We start from the raw sequence: 21,634 nt of genomic DNA, 5'->3' as shown, positions 1-21,634 counted from the left end.
GCCTGAAAGAGTCTGGTCACTTACTCTGCAGTCAGTCATCTGGTCTCAGGTCCCATGAAGGGCCCACCCAGATCAAGTTCCCCTCTCCCCACACCAGGCTGCCTTATACAGATGCCAGTATAACTTGACATTAGTCAGTTTGTTTCTCTTGGTGTTCTACTTGTATTTATTAGCTAATTTTATCTTACAAGGTTGACACTTCTAGTGCAGCTAATTATTCACTTTTCCAACTTCACTTTAGCAAAGTTGAGCATGAAGGAGAAATTACAGAAATGCTCAAAGATGCACAGAAGTAAATACAACAGCAAACCCTCTTTTACCCATTACTCAACATCACCAACCATTAGCATTTTGCCATACTTAAATCTTTCATTTCCTAACTTGTAAGTTTGATTTTAAAATTTGCTTTCATGTCATTCTGTGGCTAAGCTTATTAATGCTTATATGATTAGAAGAAAAGCATTTATACACATATATATTTATATATGCTAATATAAATACAGTTTAAAAGATAGCCCTTATGCTATTATACTCTGACAATAAATATTGTGAATGCATAAAAAATATTTTCAGTTTAAGGAATTTTTTCTTTTAATGTAGACTGAAATTTGACAAATCTTTTTTAACTAAAAGCCTCTGAGAGAGAAACGGGAATATTATGTAAGGGGAAAAGTTGGAAATCTGCTAACATTGGATGAAATGATTGATCAAGTACTTACTGTGGCCTGTCCTGAGAAGGTATAACTAAGTCCTCAGGGAGCTATTTGCGAGGATGCTGGGAAAATAAAGTGATAGGGTACTAACTAGGCTATTTTTAAATGAAAGCTTAGAGGTTGGCAGTGGAACAACCCTGTCAGGGTTTTAGGCTTTATTTTTCCTTTAGTCCTTCCAGTATATAAAATACCTTCCCATGTGTTCTCTTGCATGAATGTCAGTGCGCTGCAGGGTCTAAGTAGGGGCATTATTAAAACTTCCAGAGTAAAGACCATTTCCCAGTTAAATTTAAAACTAGGATTTTTAGGTCTAAAAATTCAGGGCTATCCATTATCCCAAATAAATTACATTAAGGCAGATTATCTAAGAGAGAGACAGTGGATGGAAGCAGGTTAATAATTTATAATTCAAATTCATGAGAAAACCAAACAGTTCATTAGAATTCAAAATGATCAATTATGAGCCTTTTTGAAATTAGACAGCATTTAATATTTAATCCTCTGTGAAAGATGTACTTAATTTTTTTTCTTTGCCATAAAATATGCATAACATAAAATTTACCATCTTAACCATTTTTAAGCATATAGTTTAGTAGTACTAAATGCATTCATAATGTGCTGTTATTATCACTGCCTGTCTACAGAATTCTTCATCTTTTAAAACTTAAACTCTGTGTCCATTAAAAAATAATACTTCATTCCCCCTATCCCCAGCCCAGTGCCTGGCAACCCCATTCTACTTTCTGTCTCTATGGATTTGACTACATATGTCATAGAAGTGATTTCCTACAGTATTAGTTCTTTTGTAGCTGGTTTATTTTCCTTAGCATGTACTCAGTGTTCATCCATGCTGTAGCATACTGCAGAATTTCCTTCTTTTTTAGGGCCAAATAATATTTCATTGTATGTAACTTCCAGCCAAGATGGAGGCATAGGTAGACACACTATGCCTCCTCCCACAACCAAAATAAGGACAACGACAATTTAGAAACAAAATAACAACCAGAACAGACAGAAAATTGAACTGTATGGAAGTCCGACAACCAAGGAGTTAAAGTAGACACATTCATCCAAACCGGTAGGCGGGATAGAGTCAGGAGGCCAGGTGGAGAGGGGTTGTGCCACAAAAAGTGGTAGCACCAGGCTCGCAAGGCACCCTGGGCTTGCAAGATGGCAGTGGGAGGACACTAGGGGTGGGGTGGCAACATGCAGATCCAGTGAGGCGGCAATAGTGAAGCAAGGCACTGTGCGCAAGACAGCTGGCTGACCGGGTAGTCTCACATTCGCATGCAGATGAACCAGGTGAAATTGGGGAGCACGACAGACTGTGCCACCCAGGGCCCCAGTGCTGGGAAATAAAGCCTCAAAACACTGATTGAAAACACCTGTGGGGGTTGAGGTGGTGGGAGAGACTCCCAGCCTCACAGGAGAGTTTGTTGGAGAGACCCATGGGGTCCTAGAATGTACAGAAGCCCACCCACCAGGAATCAGCACCAGAAAGACCCAGTTTGCTTGGGAGAAGTGGCGGAAGGGATTGAAATATGATGGACAGTGGAGCAAGGGCCATTGTTCCTTCTCAGACCTTCGTCCCCACATACAGTGTCACAACCCAGTCACTGGGTTGCCTGCCCTGGTGAACACCTAAGGCTCCACCCCTCATACATAACAGGTGTGACAAAGAAAAAGAAAAAAAAGAAAAAAGAAAAAAAAAAAGGTGCAGACGGAAGAACAGCTCAAAGCTCCACAGCAAATACAACTAAACAACCAAGAGATAGCCAACCTATCAGATGCACAGTTCAAAGCACTGGTGATCAGGATGCTCACAGAATTGGTTGACTTTGGTTGCAAATTAGATGAAAAAATGAAGGCTATGCTAAGTGAAATGAAGGAAAATGCACAGGGAACCAATAGTGATGGGAAGAAAGCTGGGACTCAAATCAATGGAGTGGACCAGAAAAAAGAAAGAAAGAATCAAACAGAAAAGAATGAAGAAACAAGAATTCAAAAAAAAGATGAGGAGAGGCTCAGGAACCTCCAGGACATCTTTAAACGTTCCAACATCTGAATTATAGGGGTTCCAGAAGGGGAAGAGGAAGGGCAGCAAGTGGAAAACTTCTTTGAACAAATAATGAAGGAGAACTTCCCCAATCTGGCAAAGGAAAGAGACTTCCAGGAAGTCCAGGAAGGTCAGAGAGTCCCAAAGAAGCTGGACCCAAGGAGGAACACACCAAGGCACATCATAATCACATTACCCAAGATTGAAATGAAGGAGAGAATCCTAGAAGCAGCAGGAGATAAGGAGACAGTAACCTACAAAGGAGTTCCCATAGACTCTCAGCTGATCTCTCAAAAGAGACCTTACAGGCAAAAAGGGGCTGGAAAGAAGTATTCAAAGTGATGAACAGCAAGAACCTACATCCAAGATTGATTGCTCTATCCAGCAAAGCATTCATTTAGAATGGAAGGGCAGATCAAGTGCTTCTCAGATAAGGTCAAGTTAAAGGAGTTCATCATCACCAAGCCCTTATTTGATGAAATGTTAAAGGGACTTATCTAAGAAAAAAAAGATGAAAAACATGTATAGTAAAAGGACAGCAAACTCACAATTATTAACACCACACCTAAAGCAAAACCAAAAGAAACGAAGCAAACAACTAGACCAGGAACAGAACCACAGAAATGGAGATCACATGGAGGGTTAGCAGCAGGGGAGTGGGAGGAGGAGCCGGGGGGCGGGGAAGGTACAGAGAATAAGTAGCATAGATGGTAGGTAGAAAATAGACAGGGGGAGGGCAAGAATAGTACGGGGAATATAGAAGCTAAAGAACTTATGACATATGGACATGAACTAAAGGGGAGGAATGTGGGTGGGAGAGGGTGTGCAGGGTAGAGGGGAATGAAGGGGGGAAATGGGACAACTGTAATAGCATCATTAAAGTATATTTAAGAAATTTCATTGTATGTATATACTGTATTTTGCTTATCCATTCATTGGTCAATGGACTTTGGTTTCCTTCTAAATTTTAACAGTTGTGAATTATGCTGCTATGAACACGAGTGTATAGGTAACTCTTTGAGACCCTGATTTCAGTGATTGGAGTTTATATACCTAGCAGTGGAATTGCTGGATCATGTGGTAATTCTGTTTTAAATTTTTGGATGAACCTCTGTGCTGTTTTCCACAGTGGCTGTGCCATATTACATTCCCACCAACAGTGCACAAGAGTTCCGGTTATTCTATATCCTAATGGGTATGAGGCAATATCTCATAGTTTTCAGTTGCATTTTACTGATGACTAAGTGATGCTGATCATCTTTTCATACACTTACTAGCCATTTTTATGTTAGAAAAATGTCTATTCAAGTTTTTGTTCATTTTGGAACCAGGTTGCTTTTTGTGTTTTTTAGTTTTAGGAGTTCTGTATATATTTTGGATATTAATCTCTTACATGTATGTGATTTGCAAGTATTCCTCCTATTATGGGTTGCCTTTTTATTCTGTGTATAGTGTCTTTTAATGTGCTTAATTTTAAAATTTTTGTTAGGTGCAATTTGTCTAGTTTTTTCTTTTGTTCCCTGTGCCTTTGGAATCATAGACAAGAAATCATGGCCAAATCCAGTTTGAGCGTCTGCCCTATGTTTTTTAAAACTTAAACAAGGAATATTTATTGGTTCACAAAACTGAAAAATCCAGAGGTGACTAGCTTCAGGCATGGGTGGATCCAGGAGCACAAACATTGTCACCAGGACTCAAATCTCCATCATTTGGCTCTGCTTTCCTCTGTACTGGCTTCATATTCTGACTGGCTCATTCGATATGGTGGACCCTGACCCTGTGTTTTATTCTGAGAGTTTTTGTAGTTTTAGGTCATACATTTAGGTCGTTGATCAATTTTGAGTTAATATTTGCATATGTTGTTAGGTAAAGATCCACCTTCATTCGTTTGCATGTGGATATCAAGTTTTCCCAGTAATACTTGTTGAAAAGTCCATCCTTTCCCCAAGGGTCTTGCCACCATCGTCAAAAATCATTGGACAATATATGTGAGGATTTATTTCTGGCCTCTCTATTCCACAGATATATATGTCTGTCTTAAATCCAATATCACACTGCTTTGATTACTGTGTTAAGTTTTCAAATAAAGAAGTGTCAGCAAAATGCAGACAACTACTTGAACAACAATAAAACTAAAAAAAACTGAGAGCATTCTAGCATTTGTTTTTCTTTTTTCTTTTTCAAGATTGTTTTGGCTATTCTGGGATATTTGAGATTTCATTTGAACTTTAGGGTGGGTTTTTCTATTTTTTCAAAAGTTGTTATTGAGATTATTGCATTGAATCTGTAGATCACATTGGCTAGTATTGATATCTTCAACAAGATTAAATGTTCTGACTTGACATCTGCCAAGGGAACATCCATAGGAATATATTTAGATGAAAAAGATTCCTCCATCCTGAAATCACTGAGTTGGTCTGCAGCCCCCTTGGTTGTTCTGTGGCAACTAGCATTAATTCCTATTGGTGTAGATGCCTCGAAGGGAGACATTTCCTTAAGAATATCCCTTTCTATTCTTTCCTCTGTTTTTTTCCCCCACTTCAGCTCTTGTCAGTGGTTTCTTTGGTGTTCTTCTGGGTATGTCTGAGAATTCAGTGATTGGTAGAATGGGAGCTGCATGCTTGAAATTTCCAGTCACCCTGTTGACAACTAAGATTTCGTTGCTTAAAGCCATTATAGTTTCAGGTATAGGAGTACTCTCTGAAATTATTGTACCATCTATACAAAAATATTCTGAAGTATCCACCCTTTTCCTCAGAGTTCTTCTCAGCCCTTTTGTGGCTTCCCTAGTTAATGCCTACAGAGGTCTGTCTTTTGAAGATCCACTTGTCCACTCAATCTCAGTTATCCCAGTTTGGGAATAGCTCTGATTGGGTCCAGCTCTTCTTTGCTTGAGTGTTGGAGTCTTTGCTCTGCCCTTTAGTGGTTCTCTCTTCTCAAGCTTGACCTCTATTTTAGGGTCTTCCTCGTCACTGTACCTGTCAAAGTCATTACTTCCATTCTGTTTTGTATTTTCTGCCAAAGAAGAAATTGTTGGCAAAGGAGTAGAAGGTCTTGATTCTGTTCCTTGTTCCCTCAGTTTCAACAGCTTTTGCTTATATAGCTTCCTGGTTGTTCCCACAATAGGGCCAGGATTCACCCCATACTTCGCAAGCTGGTCTGGAACATCTTCATTAGTGAGCTCTGTTACAGTTAAATCATCTCTAAGGGGTGCTCCCAAGTGGATTCCCAAGTGGATAAAAATTTTGCTATTTGTTGTTGTGGCTGTTTGTTTGTTTGTTTGTTTTTGGTCGGCCAAGCTATGGAAACCAACCAAGTAAATCCGTTCTCTCCTCCACCTCTTGATGACTCCGGAAATTCCAACTGAATGATATCTCTTTACACATTCAATTTGGTCTCCTATTTTTATTTTTTTAAAGATTTTATTTATTTTTAGACAGAGGGGAAGAGAGGGAGAAGGAAAGGGAGAGAAACGTCAGTGTAAGCGAGAAACATTGCTCAGTTGCCTCTCCAACTAGGCACGTGCTCTGACCAGCAATTGAACCAGTTCACAGGCTCACGCCCAGCTCACTGAGCCACATCACCCAGGGCGGTCTTCTGTTTTTAATAACTGTGTAAAAAACATTTGTGTACACTTGTTGACTCAAGAGCTAAAATAATGTGATTTCACCTCAGTCAATGTAGTGTTCCATTGAAAAGCAAACAAGATACTATATAAATGGACTTCATTTAAATGTTTTGGACTTTGGACTAGTAGGAAATCACTTCGTGCTATGTGAATAATTTTTTTTAGCTCTGGAACTTTTTGTGGGCTTAATTTGTTTAATGTGGACATCTTATTTCATTTTTGAGAAAAACATGTTGTTTCTGTGTATTTGGGAAACAAGAAGGGCAAAATGTATAATGTGAAGTTACACATTTAAATACTTTGAATCCTTACAGAAAAGATTTAAGAACTATTCTCTGCTGTATAAAAACTTCAGAGATACATGAAGCATGAAATTGTAAGAGAAAAAGTAACTTGAGGTTATAATTTTTGTAAGAACAAAAAGTTTCATGGTGTTTTATGGGGAATAGTATAGCAATAATCTCTTCTGTAACTTTTATTAATGTAATGTTGTTATTATAGTCGTACTGTGCTCACTATTTAAATGATTTCTGGTATCCTGAGTGTCTTACGTCAGTAAGACTCATTTAAATATAGTTGGATTTTAGCAGAGATCTTTTAGTGTAACTTACATGCACATATTTTAGAGGACTGTTAGCTCACTGTATGTGTTTTTAAAAGCTGTTTAGCTAGCTATAAGGCTATAGTTGGAAAACTGTACTTTTTATTTACAGCAAAAAATATTGTCAATCCAATTAGCTACCAAAATATTTTTTAGATAAATAAGTGTGTGTCTGTTTAGAAGTTAGAAACTTTACACACTGGTCTTAGTTTCCATTTGGAGTCCTTATTGCATTGTCTTCTGTTACTAAAACAAATTTTGCCAAGTTTTTTGCCCCCTATTTCCCAACATAATTTGATGTAAAAAGTGCAGAAGGTATTGCTTTTAAATTACATAGTAAACTTTTTTTGGATCTACAGTAGTTAATATATGAATTTGTAAACTCTGAATATAAGGTGGGCATTATGATTGTATTCTTGAAGTTGGTTAACTTTATTCTTTGTGGCTGATTTTTTTTTTTCACCTAAAACTTACCTCATGTATAACTTGGTTAAGTAATTGGAATTTCAATAGAATCAAGTAAAACAAAAATTTTATAAATCACTATTTTTTTTAAAGATTTTTATTTATTTATTTTTAGAGAGGGAAGGGAGGTAGATAGAGAGAGAGAGAGAGAGAAACATCAATGTGCGGTTGCTGGGGGTCATGGCCTGCAACCCAGGCATGTACCCTGACTAGGAATCGAACCTGCGACACTTTGGTTCGCAGCCCGTGCTCAATCCACTGAGCTACGCCAGCCAGGGCAAGTAAAACAAAAATTTTAATCTTACTCATTTGAGTTATTGATTTTATGGTCTTTGACCATAAAGCATAGTAAAAAATAAGTTATTTTAAAATATCATCTGAAATAAAAAGATACTTTGAAAAGGGGGAAAAAGCTGAAGATGTATATTTAGGTCAGCACACAATTTTGATTTGAATTAACCCTATTCTAATATTTAGCTTTTAGATAACTTTGTAGACATTTTTCACTTGCCAGTTTACCAGAAGCCTGTGCAGGCCAGGTACTGCAGAGGGAGTGAGGGGCGTGCTTCTGGATCAGAACTGTTTGACTCTCTGAGGAAGAGTGTTTCTTTGAGATGAGCCACGCAGGGGGCACATTTTACTCAACTTTTCTGCTGTAAGGTAGTAGCGATCTACTTTCACTTGCTTTGTTTTAAAACTGTTTTCTATTTTGTTTTAAATCTTTTATTTATAAGTAGAAATTGTGTGAAGCTGCATTTAATGTTTAAAAATGTGGGATGATAAATCAGACTTAATATGTATGTAAGGTCAATTTTCTAATAGGAAAGGTATGGTCCAAAATAGCAAGAGTAGGACCAGGTAAAAAATGTAGTCTATTTTTTTAAAATGTGTATCTGGTCTTTTGTCTGTGTCTGTTGTATTCTGCTAGAATAAGTGTGTCCTTGATATCATTGCAAAGCATTTTTCCCTGATTAACTTGTAGATGAAGACTTTACAATATAATTCAACAATAAAAAGTAATTAACCTCTAAAAAAAAGATTAAATGTTCTAATCCATGAGCATGGTATGTGTTTCCATTTATTTATGTCTTCTTGAATTTCTTTCAGCAATGTTTTGTAATTTTTCCTTCCTTGGTTAAACCTATTTCAAGTATTTAATTCTTTTATCTGTTATTATAAATGGAATTGTTTTTGTAGTTCCCTGTTCAGATTCTCATTGTTCATGTATAGAAATGCAACTGATTTTTGTATGTTGACTTTGTATCCTGCTACTTCACTGAATTCACTGATTAGTTTTCATACCTTTGTCTGGAGTCATTAGGGTTTTCTACATATAAGAACATATCATTTGCAAACAGACACCTTTACAGCTTTCTTTTCTGTTCAGGTGCTTTTAATTTTTCTTCTAACCTAATTGCTCTGGTTATAACTTCCAGTACTATGCTGAATAGAAGTGGTGAAAGTGGGCATCCTTACTTTGTGCCTGATCTTAGAGGAAGGTTTTAGTCCTTTACCACCAAGTATGGTTTGCTGTGGATTTTTCTTCTGTGGCTTTTATTGTGTTGATGTATTCCATTTATTTCTACTTGAGTTTCTTTTTCTTTTTTTTAAATCATGAAAGGGTGTTAAGTTTTGTCAAATGCCTTTTTTGCATAAATTAAGATGATCATTTGGGTTTTTTTTCTTTTGATATGACATATTACATTGGTTGAGCCATTCTTACATTGAAAGAACAAATCTCTTTGGCTATACTTTGCTTGCTTGTGATTGGACAGGAGAGGGGAGAAGATAATGGGGGGAAAGGGTGAAGGGTTTACAGGAACAATTATAAAGGACACATGGACAATAACAAGGGGGGAGTAGAAATGGGGGATGGAGGTGGGGAGGGCTGGGGTGTTGGGGAGGGGTGGGGGAAAGGCAGAAAACTGTACTTGAACAACAATTAAAAAAAGAACAGCCCTGGCTGGTATAGCTCAGTGGATTGAGCACGGGCTGCGAACCAAAGTGTCGCAGGTTCGATTCCCAGTCAGGGTACATGCCTGGGTTGCAGGCCATGACCCCCAGCAACCGCACATTGATGTTTCTCCCTCTCTCTCTCTCTCTCTCTCTCTCTCTCTCTCTCTCATCTCCCTCACTTCCCTCTCTAAAAATAAATAAATAAAATCTTAAAAAAAAAAAAGAACAAATCTTACTTGGTCATGGTTTATAATCCTTTTTAATATGCTGCTGAATTATACTTGCTAGTGTTTTGTTTGTAGGAGATACTGGTTTGTAATTTTTCTATAGTGTCTTTGAATTTCACAGCAGGGTTATTCTGGCCTTATAAAACTAGTTAGGGAGTATTCTTTTCTAGTCAATTTTTTTTAAAGTTTAAGGACAGATATTAGTTCTTCTTTAAATGTTTGGTAGAATTCACCACTGAAGCCATTGTTGGGAAGATTATTTATTACTGATTTAATCTCCTTAGTAGTTACCAGTCTATTCAGATTTTCCATTTTTTTCATAATTTAGTCTTGGTAGGGTTTTTTAAAGGAATATCCCTATTTAATCTACATTATTCAATTTGCTGGCATACAATATTCATTGTATTCCTCATAATCCTTTTTATTTTTATAGAATGAGTAACAGTGTCCTCCTTTTCTTTTCTGATCTGAGTAATTTGAATCTTCTTTTTATTCCTTTTAGTCCACCTGCCTAAAGGCTTGTCAATTTTGTTGATTTTTTTGAAGAACAAATTTTGTTTTCATTCACTTTTTCTACTGTTTTTCTATTATCTAATTCATTTTTCTCAGCTCTAATATTTATTATTTTCCCATCTTCTATCTTTGCCTTTTGTTTGTTCTTTTTCTAGTTCCTTGAGTTGTAAGGTTAGGTTGATGATTTGAGATCTTTCTTGAATCATAATATAAGTTTATAGCTACAGAGTTCCCCTTTAACCTTGCTTTTGCAGTATCTCATAGGTTTTGATATGTTGTGTTTTAGTTTTCAATCATTTTTAAGAATTTTCTATTATTTCTTGTGCTTTCTTCCTTGATTCATTGGTTGTTTAAGACTTTATACATATTGGGAATTCTCCAGTTTTACCTTGTTATTAATTTCTAATTTTATCCTCTTGTGGTTGGAGAAGATGCTTTATATCATAACTTTTTTGTGTATCAATATTTAAAGTAGTCAGACATAACCTATGGTCTATCCTGGAAAATGTTTCATGTGCATTTTAGAAGAATATGTATGCCGTTCTTTTTTTTAAATTTTTATTTTATATATGCTGTTCTTGAGTAGAGTGTTCTAATATATTGTCAGATCTCACTGCTTTATTGTATTGTTTAAATCCTCTATTCCTTATTTATCTTCTGTATAGTTGTTCTTTCTATTATTGTGAGTGGGGTATTGAAGTCCCCAACTATTATTGTAGAACTGTTTATTTCTCCTACAATTCTGTTAGTCTTTGCCTCAAATATTTTGCTGGTCTTTTATTAGGAATGTAAATGTTTATAATTACTACATCTTTTTGTTATATTGAGCTTATTAATATAAATATCTTTGTTCTTGTAATATTTTTAATTTAAAGATTATTTTTATTATATTTTAGTTACAGCTTCCATTGCTCTACTTTTTACCCCTGCTCTCTAATACTCTATACATAGAGTACCTTTCCTAACTTCCACTTTATGCTATGTGGTATTCCACTGTGTAAATGTACCACAGTTTTTTGATCCACTTATTTACTGATGGGCACTTAGGTTGCTTCCAGCACTTGGCTATTGTAAATTGTGTTGCTATGAACAATTGGGTGCATAGGTTCTTTTGAATTGATGTTTCAGGGTTCTTGGGGTATAATCCCAGCAGTGGAATTGCTGAGTCAAAAGGCAGTTCCATTTTTAGTTTTCCGAGGAAATTCCATACTGTTTTCCACAGTGGCTGCACCAGTCTGCATTCCTACCACAGTGCACTAGGGTTCCCTTTTCTCCACATCCTTGCCAACACTAGTTGTTTGTTGATTTGTTCATGATGGCCATTCTCACTTGTGTGAAGTGGTATCTCATTATAGTTTTAATTTGCGTCTTTCTGATGGTTAGCGATGCTGAGCATCTTTTCATATGTTTCTGGGTTCTCTGTATGTCCTTCTTGGAGAAGTATCTGTTGAGGTCCTTTGCCCATTTCTTAACTGGGTTGTTTGTCTTCTTGGAGTGGAGTTGTGTAAGTTCTCTATGTATTTTGGAGATCAAACCTTGTCTGAGGTATCATTGGCAAATATGTTTTACCATATAGTTGGTTCTCTTTTCATTTTAATGCTGTTTTCTTTAGCCATGCAGAAGATTTTAATTTTGATGAAATACCATTTGTTTATTCTTTCATTTATGTCCCTTGCTGTAGGAGACATGTTGGTGAAAATAGTGCTGCATTGACTATCTGAGATTTTCCTGCCTATGTTCTCCTCTAGGACTTTTATGGTGTCACGACTTATATTTAAGTCTTTTATCCACCTTGAATTTATTTTTGTGTGTAGTGTAAGTTGGTGATCAAATTTCATTTTTTTTTTTTGCATGTAGCTGTCCAGATCTCCAAACACCATTTGTTGAAGAGGCTATTTTTGCTCCACTTTATTCTTTTGTCCCCTTTGTTGAATATTAACTGACCATAGAGACTTGGGTTTATTTCTGGTCTCTCTATTCTGTTCTATTGGTCTATGTGTTTGTTCTTATGCTAGTACCAGACTGTTTTGATTGCAGTGGCCTTGTAATACAGTTTGATATCAGGTATAGTGATCCTTCTTACTTTGTTCTTCTTTCTCAAAATTGCTGTGGCTTTTCAGGTCATTTTTGGTTCCATATAAATTTTTTGAAATGTTTGTTCTATGTCTGTGAAATATGCCATTGGTACTTTAATAGGTATTGCATTGAATCTGTAAATCACTTTGGGTAGTATGGACATTTTGATGATGTTAATTTTTCCAGGCCATGCATACGGTATGTTTCCATTTGTTTGTGTCTTCCTTAATTTCCTTCCTCAGTATTGTATAGTTTTCTGAGTACAGGTCTTTCACTTCCTTGGTTAGGTTTATTCCTAGGTACTTTATTTTTTTTGTTGCTATAGCAAATGGGATTTTTTTCCTGATTTCTGTCTCTGATCTTTCCTTGTTGGCATATAAAAATGCCTTTGATTTCTGAATACTGACTTTGAACCCTGCTGTTTTGCCAAATTCACTACTAGGTCGAGTAGTCTTTTGATAGAGTCTATGTAGGGTTTTCTATGTACACTATCATATAACCTGCATACAGTGACAGTTTTACTTCTTCCTTTCCAATTTGGTTGCCTTTAATTTCTCTTTCTTGTTGATCAGTGTGACTAGGACTTCCAATACTATGTTGAATAACAGTGGTGAAAGTGGACATCCATGTCTTACTCCTGAGGTTAGTAGGAAAGCTTTTAATTTTTGCCCATTGCATGTGATGTTGGCTGTAGGTCTCTCATGTATGGCCTTTATAATGTAAAGAATGCTCCCTCTATCCCCACTTTGCTGAGTGTTTTTATCGTAAATGGGTGCTGTACCTTATCAAATGCTTTTTCTACATCTATTGATATGATCATGTGAATTTTGTCTTTGCTTTTGTTTGTGTGGTGTATTAGGTTTATTCATTTGTAAATGTTGTACCATCCTTGCATCCTTGGGATGAATCCCACTTGATCATGGTGTATGATCTTTTTAATGTATTGTTGAATGTGGTTTGCCAATATTTTGTTGAGGATTTTGGCGTCTGTGTTCATCAGCGATATTGGCCTGAAGTTTTCTTTCTTTGTTGTGTCTTCATCCAGTTTTGGAATTAGGATGATGCTGACTTTGTAAAAAGAGTTTAGGAGTCTTCCCTCTTTTTTTTTTTTTTTTTTTTGAATATTCTGAGAAGGATAGGAGTTAGCTCTTCCCTAAATGTTTTGTAAAATTCTCCTGTGAAGCCATCCTGTTCAGGGCATTTGTGTGCCAGGAGTCTTTTGATTACTGCTTCAATTTCATTAGCTGTTATTGGTCTGTCCAAGCTTTCTGCTTTTTCTTCATTCAGTTTTTGGAGATTATATTTTTCTAGAAATGTGTACATTTCACCCTGGTTTTCAAGTTTGTTTGCATATAGTTGTTCATAGTAATTTCTTAATCCTTTGTATCTCTGTGGTATTGTTACCAAACAAAGAGGGGGGGCTCTAGAGGCAATATACTATTACCAAAAGGAACCCCCCAGGTTCATTATGTTCGCCACCAGAGGAAAGACGCCTCTCAATGTCAGAGATTCGTGAAAAGGAAAGGAAATGTTTATTTAATGCTGTACAGACTTAAAGGAGTGACCTAATGTCTTCATCAGAATCCCAAAGTCCCTTAAAACACCCACAAACACACACAGTCCTTCCTTTCCCCCTTTGCCCAGTCTGGGGTACCATATCTCAGGAACAGAAATAGAAGTCCATGGCTCAGGCAGCCCCCAGTTCTTCCCAGTAATCCGTCTCAGCTGGTAGGCCTCCCTCAGTTCCCGGCACCATTAGCTGTGTCGCCGGGATCTCTGCTAAAGCTGCAGGAGTCCCCACTCTGGCAAAGCCGCAGGGTTCTCTCTCCACTGCCCCAGCCACGTGGTCCTCCCTGCATAATGGCCGAGGGAGTCTCACTCTGCCAAAGCCGCGTGGTTCTCTCTCTAAAGGCTGCCACATCTCTCTGCTCTTACGTAGGCGCTGTAACTTGGGGGACCTGCCCCCCAGTTACGTGTTGGGGTGAAGTTACTTCCATTCCCCTGGCTCAGAGCATGGCCACAGCTATTTAACATATCTATATAACCAGTTAAAGGTTATAGATATATCAAATGATGACGCCAGAGGTTAGCTGCAAAGCTGTTGCTATGCAAAACAGCTCTCTGTTGCCCTGCTCCATGTGTCCCTTCCCTTTACTGGTGGGGGTTAGGGTGAGGACAACCTAATATTTCCTAGACACCTTGAGTTCTGGACCCCATTTCAAATCCCTATTTGGGGTTCCCCTCTTGGCTGCATTATCAGTTATAATCTCTCCTCTTTCATCTCTGATTGTTTTTATTTGGGTCCTGTCTCTTCTTTTCTTGATGAGGCTGCTTAAAGACTTGTTGATTTTGTTTATCTTTTCAAAGAGCCAGCTCCTGGATTTGTTGTGGAAAATAACTCACACACGGGGGAGATGGCGAGGCACAATCCTTTATTATGTGCTCGGGCTCAGAGGAGAATCTCCAAATCCGGAGCAATGAGCTTTGTTTTCCCGGGGTTTAAATAGCCTCGGGCTTCCTGCCTACCGTAGTGAAGCAAAGTTACAGAAGCCAAATGCGGGGTTAGTGATGACCTTGAGATAACGACTGTTGCCTGGAAATGGTGCTGGTTAGCTCCTACCTAAGAATAGCTACTGCTCAGCTATGTCCTGTCACATTCCCCCTTTGATGCTATGAGGTGTGTTATCCCTTTTAGCATCACTATATACCTGGCTGTAAGGCTGAGGTCCTTGGGAGGGTTACAACTGGTGTTGGTACCACTGGAGGGGTAGCACTTTGGCGGCTGCCCTACGAGTCACTGTGGCCCTAGGTGTTGGACCAAGGTCCAGAGGATGTAGGGTCCCATATGCCTGACACCTCTGGGTCTGGTATTCTATGGTCCTGGATATTACTCCAGTCCGGTATACCTTCCCTCCCCAAATGCAGAGGGATTGCTGTGGCTGAACGCAACCCAACGGCATGTCAGTGGAGGAGCTGAAAGCTGACACTGGGAGATAGTAAGAGACCACTCTACTGCTGAGCATAATCCTGTGCCCGGGGGCGTATTACATTTACTGGCTGGGGCTGAGACGGGGCCGAATTTGTTAAGCAAAGCATACAATAAAAGCATACAATAAATTTTCTAGGGTGACCTGCTCTGCAGGGATTCCATTCTGCAGGAGTCACAGTCACTAGTCCAATTCCCAATGCTCCTGCGAAGGTGTCAATTAAAGGCAGGTACCCTGCGGAACACTGGTCCATTCCTTGGTGTCTTCTTTACTGGCTGGTGTCCTCTGGTGCCTCAGCATAGGTATTCTAGGCACAGGCCTAGTCCTTGGGTCCTCGGCATCTGCTGCTGTTTTGGCCCGGCTGTAGTGGATCCAAGGGGTGATTTCTGCAACCTAGGAAATGCTAGCAGCAGCAAGTCCGTCCAGGGCAGTCCAGTTTTCTGGTTTGCGTACCCGGTGACTCTCCTGCCCTTTACCATATAGCTGCTTTCATCCATGTAGTGGGTGACATCAGGTTGGTACAGGGGCTGGTACAGGGGCTGGTCCTGGAGGTCTGGCCAGCTGGCGTGGACCTCTTCAGTTACTTCAAGACAGTCATGGTCCAGCTCTCCAAGTTCTGCTGGTAGGTAGGTGGCTGGATTGACTTGTTTTATGGTCTTAACATGCACCCTCGGGTTTCCTTGGAGAATGCCCTGGTACTGAGTCAGTCTGGGGTTCGACAGCCACTTATACCCCTGCCCAGCAAGGAGGCTGTTTACTGCATGTGGTACGTGAAGACTGACTTTTTGGCCTAGAGTTAACTTGTCTGCCTCTTGCAAAAGGGTTACGGCAGCAGCAACTGCCCTCAGACAAGGTGGCCAGCCGGTGACGACATGGTCCAACTGCTTAGACAGGTCAGCCACCAGGCGTTGTTATGGTCCGACAGGCTGGGTCAGGACCCAAGGGCTACCTTGTCTCTCTTGTGGGTATACAGATTAAAAGGCCAGCCCGGCTCTGACAGTCCAAGGGCAAGAGCATCACTGAGGCACCCCTTGATATCTTGGAAGGCTTTCTTTTCATTTTCTCCCCATTTTAGGGGTTTGATGTCCAGACCCTTTAAAACCTGGTACTAGGGCTGAGTTTCACAGCAGCAGGGTGCAGGCTGGCTTTTCCTCAGAAGAACGAGCATTTTTCTTAGAAATCAGATGAGGTTCTGGAGGGTGTTGGCAACTCTGCCATTTTCCGTCCGCACCCATGATCACACCGTGAGTACTTCCAACAAGTCTGGTTGCTGAGCTCTGCATCTGGTGACGCTGCTGGAGCCCCGAGGGAGCTTGCAGGCCACTGGGGCAGGCGAACCCAACGGAGCACCGTGAAGGGCCATGACAGAGGACTGCGAGGATGGCTGTGGGGGCACTTCAGATACACAGCATGTGCCCTCTGCAACTCGACATGAAGAGTAGGAGTGTGTTCAGGATGTGCCTCTGGTGATCTTTCCCTAATTCAGTCAGGCGCTTCAGCAGCATGTGCGTTCCCTCCCAGCACTGTTCTTGGGATGGGCCACCAGGAGGAGGTCATCCATGTACTGCAGAATTGTTAGGTCCATCCCCCCTTAGCAAGGGGCTTCAGGTCTCCTACTAGGGCTTCCCCAAACAAGGTTGGGGAGTTCTTAAACCCCTGGGGAAGTCTAGTCCAGGTTAACTGAGTCTTGACTGCAGTGTGCGGATTTTTCCATTTAAAGGCAAAAATGGGTTGGCTGGAAGGTGCCACAGGAATGCAGGAGAAGGCATCCTTCAGATTAAGGCAGGTAAACCACGTTGCTGTTGGGGAAGCTGGCTTAGGAGGGTGTACGGGTTCGGGATGACCGGTGGAGGGTGATGGCTGCTTTGTTGACAGCCCACGGATCCTGGACGGGCCAGTACTTGCTCCCGTCCAGCTACCATCATGGGTCTGTGCAGGTGTGGCCCCATGTCATGGAGCCAATCTTCTCCGAGCTCCCGCACAGGCACTGCAACTCGGGGGACCTGCCTCCTAGCCACATTTTGGGCTGAGGGGGTCTTTTTTTATCTCCCTGGCCCAAAGCATGGCCACAGCTATTCAGCATATTTAAGTGACCAGCCAAAGGCTATAGATATGTTAAATAACTATGCCATGGATTAGCTGTAAAGCTGTTGCTGTACAAATCAGCCCCGCATGTTTTTGCTCTGTGTGTCCCTCCCCCAACTCACACCTGTGGGAGAAGGGATGAAGACATCTTAAAATCTCCTGGATGCCTTGAGTTCTGGGCCCCATTTCAAATGCCCATTTGGGGTCCTCCTTCTTGGCTGCAGCCTGTAACAATCCCTCCTTTCAGATATACATCCACTTTAAAATCTTTTAAAGGACAATGGACGAAGATCTTATCTTCTTGTAACTGCTTCCGGCTGGAAATGGACGTTGTTCTATTTACCCGTGGGTCAGGGGTGCCCTGAAAGGGGGAGTGTAGCACAGAGGGAGTCCTTCCTATAAGCGGAAGAACCTTATAGAATCCTGGTCAATTGGCTGTCACCAGGAAGTTGCAGGCTCGGTGTCCAAGGGCTGGCGTTACTAGACCATTGGCATCCTGGTTATATTCTGGAGATTACAGATTAGGAAAGAGTTGGAAGGCACAATTAAATCATAACCACTAAATGACAAAGGCAGGAACTTAAGTAAAGAATGGCTTATCTGGAGGAAGGGGTACAAGGCATGCTACACTTATCCAAAACTCTTGTAGCCCATTATACCTCACTCGGGCTGAGGGGAATATATTAGGATTTCCCTCCCTCCAGATATCTGAACCCTTCCTGTCTAAGCCATCAAGACAGAAAAGGGAAAACCAGTTCTAAAGTGAAGCCCACAGATTGCCCGAACTGTTCTCCAACCCAACTGATCAGTTCAGCCAAACCATTGAGTTTCAGGGGGCAATGATGAAGCATGGGCTCCTTAAGTGAGGCCTATATTGCAACCAGTCACTCAGATAATGAAGTCATAGGCATACGTCCTATGAAAACAGAAGAACACACAGGTTAATTCACACAATAGTCCCCAAACCAGTTTCTGTGCCTGTGAGACTGTCTTTTGGGAAGATGTTCAGTTGCAAGGTCCTTCCTGCAATGACATTTAGCAATGGCAATTTGACAGGTCCTCCGTACCTGTAAATTGTACATCTTTGATAATATTACAAAACCAGTTTCAACTTTCAAATGAAAAGAAACTTTCAAGACAGTTAGCTGCATCATTCTGATGTCTAATACTGAGCATTGTGATTTTCCTTGAACCACAATTTTTCTCCTTAAGATCACCCTCATTGTTATTAAAGGGACTACTTTGAGTTCTGCTTTTCATTTTGACTGTTTGTTTGCATAAACACACCAAGAGCAGCCTGGATCACTTATGATCTTTAAGTCTGCTTTGCTGGAACTCACACAGGGAACCCGTAGATTGACTTCTCAGTCCGCCCCTTGGGGCACAGAAGCAGAGCCACACATCCACCATCTGGCTTTGCCTGTACCAATTGTTTTACTCAGATCCTTGAGGCTTTCATTGTGCCCACAGGTTCCTTTTTCATTTATATATATTATATTTTTTATTTACTTCTCTACAGAGTGTGAAGTTTCAACCTTCCCTGGAATCCTCCATTTCCTTGTTAGAGCAGATACAGAGCAAAATGCAAAACATAGAGTTCCAGAACAAGACACAGGTAGGGGCATTCTCTTGCACCAATGTGTCCATCGGTGCCTCGCAGAGACATGCTCCTTCAGGCCTGGTCTTTTGGCAGAGACATGCTGCTTTGCCTCTGGCTGAAGCACTCATCAGCCCCAAATGACCCTTCCTGGGTCCCGAGTGGCAAAGGCATTCTCCCCAACTGGTTACAGGAAACCTTAAACAGATCTTTAAGTACAGAGGGTTCTGATCAGAAACAACACCAATGTTAGAAATTTGCTCTTTTCCCACAAAACCAGAAAACAAATAGTTGAAGTTTCCTTTACTCCAGGTTTAAAACTTTACATTCTTTATACATAATTTTACTCATTCAGATTAACCATCATTCTCTTTTAATCCTGGTTCCTTTCCCACTTTGGGAAGGACTATATTTAAACTCAGCATGTGGCAGCCAAAAGTCCCTGGCACTACAGATACCTTCCACTAAAATTCCCTAGATTTGCAGGGACATCCTGCAGCTTTCTGAGGCTCAGACCCTGCAAACACCCTATAGGTCAGACGCTCACCCTTCAACCTCAGTTCATGTCCTTCAGAACCAGAGCCATTCCTGTCAGAACCAGTTACACAGAGAACCAGACTGATGCAGTGCCCGCACAGCAGCAGCATACAGCCTATAACCTGAAAAGAACCCTTAGCTTGGCACCTTGCCCAGTTCCAAGATGGTGGGGCTCTCATGTGACCCGTCATCCAAGATGACGACAACCATGCACACTCAGTCCTCCACGGTGGGGCACTCACGTGGCTCGTCCTCCATTTTACCCAAAATGGCCGCACACCCACATGGCTTACTGTTTGATCTCCAACATACATGCAATATAGTACTGTGACAGGAATCCCCCCATGATGAATTCTTCCAATCGGTGCTGACAGACAAAGGAAAAGGGGATCTTTCTCACGCCCGCCGCAGGTGAGGGCCCGATCAGACTCCGTAGCCTGGCCGGCTCATGGAGTCACAGATACGTTCACACACATAGTCACACAGAGTTTACAACTTTTCCTTCCCTGAGTAGGAGTGCAGTGGTCTGGGTCTTGGCCCAGACTCCTGAATTTTTCTGGTTGAGAGGTGATCAGCCTCTCTCTGGTCTTGGGTCCAGTACCCGCAGCACTTACCGGTTCTGATTGGCGCCTCTGACAGTTCGTGGTTCGTCTCTCCCCCTCTGCCTGGGTCTTAGAGCGGTTGGGGACGGCACAGGAGTCTCCGCTCTGGGAAGCCCGAAACAACTGGGGCACGTTCTCCTTCCCTTGTGGCAGGGCTCCCCCACTGACCTCCCACCCCCACTCCCCCGGTCACCTTCACTGGAGGCAAAATGCCTGCTCATGTGAGTCACTTTCCTGGTCAGGGAACCAAAATGTTGCGTAAAATAACTCACTTGTGGTTGGGGACGCGGCACAGGGGAGATGGCGAGGCACAATCCTTTATTGCATGCGCGGGCTCAGAGGAGAATCTCCAAATCCTGAGCAATGAGCTTTGCTTGCCCGGGGTTTAAATAGCCCTGGGCTTCCTGCCTATGTAGCGAAGCAAAGTTACAGAAGCCAAATGTGGGGGTTAGTGACGACCTTGAGATAACGACCATTGCTTGGAAACGGCTGCTGGACAGCTCCTACCTAAGAATAGCTACTGCTCAGCTATGTCCTGTCACAGATTCATTGATCCTTAGAATTGTGCTTTTAGTCTCTCTGTCATTTAATTCTGCTTTGATCTTGGTTATTTCCTTCCTTCTACTTGCTCTGAGCTGTCTTCGTTGTTGTTCCTCCAGTTCCTGTAGACGTAGGATTAGGTTGTTTGTTTGAAATGTTTTTATCTTTTTTAGATAGGCCTGTATTGCTATGAACTTCCCTCTCAGGACTGCCTTCTCCGTGTCCCATAAGTTTTGGACTGTTGTGTGTATATTTTCATTTGTTTCCTAAACCTTTTTGATTTCTTCCTTGATTTCATTCTTAACCCATTCATTGTTTAATGTATTAGTTTTTTAAATGTTATATAGAGAGCAGAAAGTCGAGTTAAAAACCATTGTTATTGTAATTCTACATTTTATAATTGGTCATATATTACCTTTATTAAGATCTTTTTTTTTAAGATTTTATGTATTTATTTTTAGAGAGGGAAGGGAGAGAGAGAGAGAGAGAGAGACATCAATGTGCGGTTGCTAGGGGTTCTGGCCTGCAACCCAGGAATGTACCCTGGCTGTGAATCGAACCTGGGACACTTTGGTTGGCAGCCCGCGCTCAATCCACTGAGCTACGCCAGCCAGGGCTAGATCTTTATTTTTTTTTAAATTAAATTTACTAGGTTGCTATTGGTTAATAAAAGATCTTTATATCTTTATTTGGCCTAGCATTGTTTTTTCTTTTATCCTCACATGATGGGATGTTTATTGATTTTAGAGAGAGAAGAAGGGAGAGAGAGCAAGACAGAAACAGAGATACATTGATATGAGAGGGAAACATCGATCAGTTGCCTTCCATATGCTCCCCAACTGGGGATCGAACCCACAACCTAGTTATGTACCCTTACCAGGGCTTGAACCCACAACCTTTTGGTGTGTGGGATGACACTCCAGCCAACTGAGCCACCCAACCTGGGTTTAACATTACTTTTTAATGTCATTTCATTACACTCCGCAGGACTCCCATGAGTATTTATTGCAGGGCAGGTCTAGTGATAAACTCTTGGCTTTTATTTACCTGG

General features: G+C 40.8%; 2 protein-coding genes across 2 annotated transcripts in view; one reads left to right on the top strand and one right to left on the bottom strand.

The window, feature by feature from the left end:
* Positions 1 to 21,634, top strand: part of DHRS7B (dehydrogenase/reductase 7B) — an 83,200-nt gene that overhangs the window by 12,353 nt on the left and 49,213 nt on the right. The window lies entirely within an intron of this gene.
* On the bottom strand, positions 4,938 to 19,651 carry LOC118502265 (lamina-associated polypeptide 2, isoforms beta/gamma-like). The gene is given in 4 exon segments (XM_036034294.1): positions 4,938 to 5,293; positions 5,295 to 6,068; positions 15,676 to 15,956; positions 19,589 to 19,651. Coding segments are annotated over 4 exon segments (1,425 nt in total). The 3' UTR covers positions 4,938 to 4,986.

Source organism: Phyllostomus discolor, chromosome 8 (assembly GCF_004126475.2).
Source record: "Phyllostomus discolor isolate MPI-MPIP mPhyDis1 chromosome 8, mPhyDis1.pri.v3, whole genome shotgun sequence".
Lineage (NCBI taxonomy): Eukaryota > Metazoa > Chordata > Mammalia > Chiroptera > Phyllostomidae > Phyllostomus > Phyllostomus discolor.
The sequence above is the reverse complement of the archived record's forward strand: the minus strand, read 5'-3'. Positions and strand labels throughout refer to the sequence as shown.